The 6,745-nt window shown below is 38.6% G+C and overlaps 1 protein-coding gene across 1 annotated transcript; it reads right to left on the reverse strand.

The window, feature by feature from the left end:
- Window positions 1–3,351: 3,351 nt before the first annotated feature.
- On the reverse strand, window positions 3,352–5,180 carry LOC128475070 (potassium voltage-gated channel subfamily A member 2). Its single transcript, XM_053457536.1, has one exon. The coding sequence runs from the start codon at window positions 5,127–5,129 to the stop codon at window positions 3,630–3,632; it is 1,500 nt and encodes a 499-aa protein (XP_053313511.1). The 5' UTR covers window positions 5,130–5,180; the 3' UTR covers window positions 3,352–3,629.
- Between the last annotated feature and the right edge of the window lie 1,565 nt (window positions 5,181–6,745).

Consider the following 6,745-nt stretch of genomic DNA (forward strand, 5'->3'; position numbering starts at 1 on the left):
AAAGTGTGAGTTTGCAGGAAAGCTGTGTTTTCCACTCACTGATATCACCATACAGTGGAAAGGTTTAACCCCATCAAGCTTCAGCTGCAAGAAGGGCTGAGCCTCTATGAGGTATAGTCACCACACTGATTTATGATCTATGCATTGTACAGTGCCAGCTCAGCTGTTCCTTCCGGAAAAAAACTTGCACGGAGTGGGTTTATATCATGCTTAGCCCCTTAACACCCGTATGACGTACTGTTATGTCCTAAAAGGCGTGGTAGTAGAATTTTACTATGCCTTACAAAGGGTCATTCCTTCTATGCAAGAATGGCTGAGCTAGCTCTGAATTAAAAAAGTAAATAAACATGACAGATTTAAATGTGCTTTATACAGGGCTACCTAATCAATACTTGATGGAGAAGCGCACCATGGTTGACCCTTCATAATGTATAGTAAAAGTTAAACTTCAACTCTCTTGCCAACTGCCTTTTCAGTCAATAAACCTCATTGACTTGTACCATAGGTGCCAAAACAGGAATGGATTGGCACTAAAAATGGGCCACAGAGCTAAACTGACCAAACTATCATGTCTACCGCACAGCTAGGTAGTCATGTGGGACACCTTGAGTTTACCCACAAGGCCAATGGAATGTAGTAAATGTTTAGGTTTGCTCAAGTGTTAATCAGAGAATATATAACTAATATTTCAAGCCTTTTTGTCCAACATAGTGTTTTGTATGCTAAACATAAGTAAAAAAAACAACAATGCAATTTCCACATAATTGTCAAAAAAGTGACACCACCTTGAATAGATTGTTTCTGTTACTGAGTATCCAGCAAGTCAGTACATCTGAAGTGATAATACAGTTTTGAAGAGATAGCATTTGATATCACTATCTACGTATTATAATCATTATAGAAGCATTCACAAATAGTCAGATATTCAATAACTACGCCTATTGACATGTGTATTTTTTTTTTCCCAACAACTTGAGATCCTACCGCACTGCCAGATGTATTCTGTATGAATTTGTATTTTTGCGCATGCATGTATATAATATAAAGTCTGAATATAGACATTCGGCATCTGTAAGATATAACACATGGACAATGGCTCAGTGAAATCATATGTCAAACAATACACTAAATAATCCAGGGAAATAACCAGTTATGTTCACAACATGTTTCTCATTCTGTTTATGGGGATTTCTTTAGGTGATACATTTACCGTATTGGCTCGAATATAGGCCGCACTTTCCCCCCCCACTTTAAGTCTTTAAAGTGGGGGTGCGGCCTATATTCGGGGTCTAGCGCCCCGCTACTTTTTCTTTAAAAAAGCACCAAACTTTTAGGGTGCGGCCTATATACGGGGGCGGCCTATATCCGAGCCAATACGGTAATACAGTTACTTGTTTGGTAAGAAACTGTATCAGTCTGGGTTTTTTTTTGCATTTACACATGCACACATCAACATATATGTATACACGTTCATATACATACACACAGATTTATATACATTGTGCAATGCCTAAAGTGCCACAATTTCTGTGGCAGATAAAAATTGTATTGGTAATGTGCAGAGCATGTATGATCACACTACTACTAAGTTTGAGCACCCGACAGATTTGTAACTGGCAACCGATGGGTAAAAATACATTATCTGTGCCTCTTAATACTACAAAATTACTTTATGTTTATATAGAAATATATATATATATATAACAGGTAATTTTCTTATATACCATATGTGGGGATACAGAACATATACTTTCAATAGTGCATTTCCAAACATATAAGCACATTCCTTGTTGCAAGCAAATTTTATTTATGATTTTTAACCTTTTATAAAACATACAATCAGAAGGTCCCTTTTCCTGATTTGATATTTTTCTTCCTATAAGGAAATTTAACTAGATAATACAATTGAAGAGTATAAATACTATCAACATTGACACAGCTATATGAACAGCTGTTTTAGTTTGTGATCTAAAGTATTTTATATATATATATATATAATATGTACATGCATTTTTCTTTCATGCAGTAGTCTAATTTCACATATAGGTTCGTATAAATGGAACGCAGACAAGTCCACAAAGACAAGGGTTTCAGCATGTCTCCTGCTTGCCTACAGAATGTCATGAATATTGAATATTCTTTTTTTATTACACCACTGTATTACAGCCTTGCCCACCACTATCAACAAAACCTGGTCCTTCAAAGTTGGAGGGTGATTTTTCCTACTGACTTCCTCTAGTTTTAGTAGTAACCGATGAAATCACTTTCTATAGGAGACATCAGAGAGTCTTTACATTAAAAGCAAATGGCATAGCAGAAGATCTTCAACTGATAGACATGAAACTAGGGTAGGCTGCAAGAGGCTTCATGGAAGACATTTGCCCACTCTAGAAACCAGTGACATCCACAAGCCTGGTCACAAACACCAGTTAGCGAATACATACACTTTACCTATCCCTGTATGGAACCACAACTGGCCAACTGGGTTGAGAACTAAATGTACTGGTGGGCACTTATGTTACATAAGGATATCATCTTCCAAGGTGTTATTCAAAATAACCTTATCTGTCCAAAAAAAAAAAAAGATGCTCAAGCTTTTTAACCCTTTGATGCCCTGCAGTATGTTTCCATGACAACTAAAACAGAACAAAAAAAATACGGGTGCTTTTGTTTAAATCAGCGTAGTCCAAAATCTTTTGTTTTACAAAGTCGACACGATCGCTAATAACCGGGCCTTGCTTGTGCGTTTGTGAGCTAGCAACTGAAATGAGAATGCATACATCCGCGGAACAGAGGTTTGTACAGTCTTGTGTCGCACGTCTCTCTGCACAAACACACTGCAGCGACAAAGAAGCAGCTTTCTGCTAGATAATAAATCTAGTGAGTTTCCAAAAAAAAATCAATAGACTCAGTGTCTTGCTGTATAAATAACAGACACAAAAATATGTTGTTTTTTTTTTCATTAAAATATGTGGAAGGCTTTTTAATACTTATTTAAGATTTAAAGCAGGAGATGTCAGGTTATTTCACTAAACTATATCTTAGAAATTTGGACCATGAGGTTTATTTGTAGATGGAGCTTGATCATCATCAACATGGGTAAGGTAGCATTTCTTTGGACAATGGCTATTTTATTGTTGCGCCTCCAGGCTGTAATGATTTTGGTTTCCTACTCACTATGTATACTAGAGTCCAGTGCACTTACGTCTACAGCTCCTGCAGAACCTCTTTGGAAGTAACGCCACCAATTGCTGCAGTCGTGCAATACATGACGTACTTTAAGCGGTGTTCTGCAGTAGCTGAAGCCGAGCATGTGCAGTAGCTTACTAAGCTTCAAGGGCTTCTGACAAGTATATACAGAAGCCTTTTAAGGGCTACCGCTGGCCTCATGTCTGGGCCTCTAGGATTCTTTGACTGAGTAGTCGCAAAGCTTCCAGGCTCCCCACATGTTGTCATTGAATGTTCTGCGAGTTATCTCCTAATTGGAAATGCAATAATACATCACTTACACGGCTATTGCTTTCCATGCAGAAACGACACACCTAAAAATATATCACCTAGCAGATTATTGCATTACGCAAAGCTCTGCTACTGTCCCAGACAACCCTTGCAATTGAAAAAAAAATCAGTCAGACATCAGTCAGCATTTTGGTTATATTTACATAGTTTGTGTTTCCTAAGGTGCAATTTGCTGTTTTTAAGTTCTTCTCTCGAAAGTCTTCATTGCTATGGTTAACTCCTTCTTGAATCTCCATGTAGTCAGATTTACTAAGAGTGGAGGCACTTCTGCTTTTTTGAAGGTCAGGGGAAGACGGGATCTTTGGACAGCTGGTTACTTGCAAATATTGTGCTTGTTCCTCACCCTCCGTCTCTCTGTGATAGAAGTAATTGAAGTTGGATACTATGACAGGGACAGGTAAGGCAATGGTTAAAACGCCTGCAATCGCACACAGGGACCCTACAATCTTGCCACCTATAGTTGTAGGGACCATATCTCCATATCCTACTGTTGTCATGGAAACCACAGCCCACCAGAAGGCATCTGGGATGCTGTGAAACTGAGAATCTCTCTCGTCAGCCTCTGCAAAATACACTGCACTAGAAAAAAGAATAACACCAATGAAAAGAAAAAATATCAATAGGCCTAATTCCCTCATGCTGGCTTTGAGAGTCTGTCCCAAAATCTGGAGGCCTTTTGAATGTCTTGAAAGCTTGAAAATCCTAAACACTCTGACCAACCGGATAACCCTAAGAATAGCTAAAGACATTGCTTGCTGACCCTGTTGCCCATCTTCACTTTTCTCTGCCAGCTCAGTACCTAAAGTAATAAAGTAAGGAATAATCGCAACTATGTCAATGATGTTCATGATATTGGTGAAGAAGCCGGCTTTGCTTGGACAGGCAAAAAAACGAACCAGGAACTCAAAGGAGAACCAGATGATACACAGGGTTTCCACAATGAAGAAAGGGTCTGTAAAAGGATTAGGTAGTTGGTATCCACGCGTGCTGTTGGAGTATGGGTAGTAATTGACTGCCTTCCCATGCATGCCCTCATTTTCATCTCTGAAAACAGGCAAAGTTTCAAGGCAAAAGCTCACAATAGATATTAATATCACCATGACAGAAATAATAGCTATAATCCTGGCAGGTCCAGAGCTTTCAGGATACTCAAACAATAACCACACTTGCTTCTGAAACTCATTATCTGGTAAGGGACGTTCCTCTTCCTTTATAAATCCTTCATCTTCCCGGAAGATCTCCATGGCTTCTTCACCAAGTTCATAGAACCTGATTTCCTCAGAAAAGATATCCAAAGGGACATTGACAGGTCTCCTTAACCTGCCACCAGACTGGTAATAGTACAGGATAGCATCAAAGCTCGGTCTGTTTCGGTCAAAGAAATATTCATTCCTTAGTGGGTCAAAGTATCTCATCCTCTTTTTAGGATCCCCTAGTAATGTTTCAGGGAACTGTGATAAGGTTTTCAGTTGTGTTTCAAACCGCAGCCCAGAAATATTTATAACTACTCTCTCGCAACATTCGTGATCTGGGTCAGGGTCATACGTGTCCTGGGGGTGACCTGGTAGAGCTGAAGTTTCATCTGTGGGATCCCCAGTTGCAACTGTCATAGTTACTGACAAAAATTTGCTTTACTTGGCTTCCCGGGTTGGCCGTTAGCAACAGATCGCACTGAAATGTTTAAAAAAATGTGGTCTCAAGATCTTATCGGGGTTCTGTAAATGATAACAGGCATAGAACCTCCACCTGGGAAAGAAGAGATAAATGTTTTAATAAAGAATAATATTTTTTTAAATTCTTTCCATTCCGTCAAACAAAATGCGCTACACAGACACAGTCGTCTGTCCTTTGCAAAAATAGATATGTTAAGGTTCAAATGCATCTTATATCAATATACTTCCCCTGGTAGCATATTACAGGCTGAAGATATGCTTGCTACCACATTTTCTATTATATAAATACGTAGTATTTCAGGGCACGATCTTGGTGCTGTACAGTTTTAACTCAGATTTAACACCAGGGGTACACTTGGTAATGTAACATCACAAGTACAAAAGGAACAATAAAACATAAGGTTAGACTACAGAATCTGCTGGCATCAGAATACACATTTAATCTATTTTGCTGTCAAAGGAATAGAAAGTTTCCTATTTGGATCTACATTATACGCCAAGTGTATTTAAATAAGCACAGTGAAGCCAAAAATGGTCTGGTTAATCAAAAGTTTATTTCTGTAAGGTGTTTTATTTTGTGTTTATATCAGTAGTGCATACTTTCAAGCTCCATTAGGTCACCATTCTACATATACACTAGAGCATATCACCTACAGCACCCTTAACCAATAGAACACCAGGAGGACAGCACAATCTTGGGACCCTGAAAGGGTTAAGCCTCAATGTGTAAAAATGGTGACACTTAGGCATTTGCGAACCTGTGTCCTTGTTTTGATTTCTATACATAACATGTACATTATTCAAATCAATAGATGGAAGATCAGCCATAGTAACACATGACAACGATAGCAAACATACAAAATATGGTCCATTTAGTTAAGGAAAACTGAGCAAGAAATCTTACCTTGAGAAGCAAAGCTCCAGGTTTCTTGGTAACCAGGCTACTAACAGCTCCAGGGAACGCAATACATAACAGCAGGATTAATGGCATCCTATACAAATATTTGTTCTAAAGAGTCCAAAATGAAATTAGCTGATGCTTAAAATTTGGGGGATTCCTTGGTAATAGACGATCATTCTTCTCAAGCGAAAGCATAGGATTGATCTGCAAGGCTTCCTCACTTGAAAGCAGATGAGCTTCTGTTTAAAGCATAGAATGTGATAGATGGAAGCTGCTATGCTCAGCAAAAAAAGACAGCTCTGGTGTCCTCAGGAGGTGTGACGTTGCCTGGCAAGAAGAAAAAAAAAATAGTAGCAAGGTGTAGCTGGTACATCATGAAACATCTGCAGTGAGTCCCAGTTTCCAGATCCAGGAGTCACAGCCTCCCTCTTGACTATGATGCTTCACTATTCTGCACTGCAACAAAACAAATAGGCAGGACACACATTACAGACAGAACTGCATAGCTGGAGCAGCATATAGCAACAATATGATTTCTATACATTATAGCCACTGTATACTGGAGATCCATTAAATACATCAAATGAAAAATTAAATACATCATATGAAAAAGTAAACAAGATTTGAAACACAATAACATTCTAAATCAAAA

The sequence above is a fragment of the Spea bombifrons genome, chromosome 2 (genome assembly GCF_027358695.1).
Source record: "Spea bombifrons isolate aSpeBom1 chromosome 2, aSpeBom1.2.pri, whole genome shotgun sequence".
Taxonomy (NCBI): Eukaryota; Metazoa; Chordata; class Amphibia; order Anura; family Pelobatidae; genus Spea; species Spea bombifrons.

Coding starts and splice junctions, on each gene's coding strand:
- LOC128475070 (XM_053457536.1), bottom strand. CDS start 5,129: ATGACAGTTGCAACTGGGGATCCCACAGATGAAACTTCAGCTCTACCA.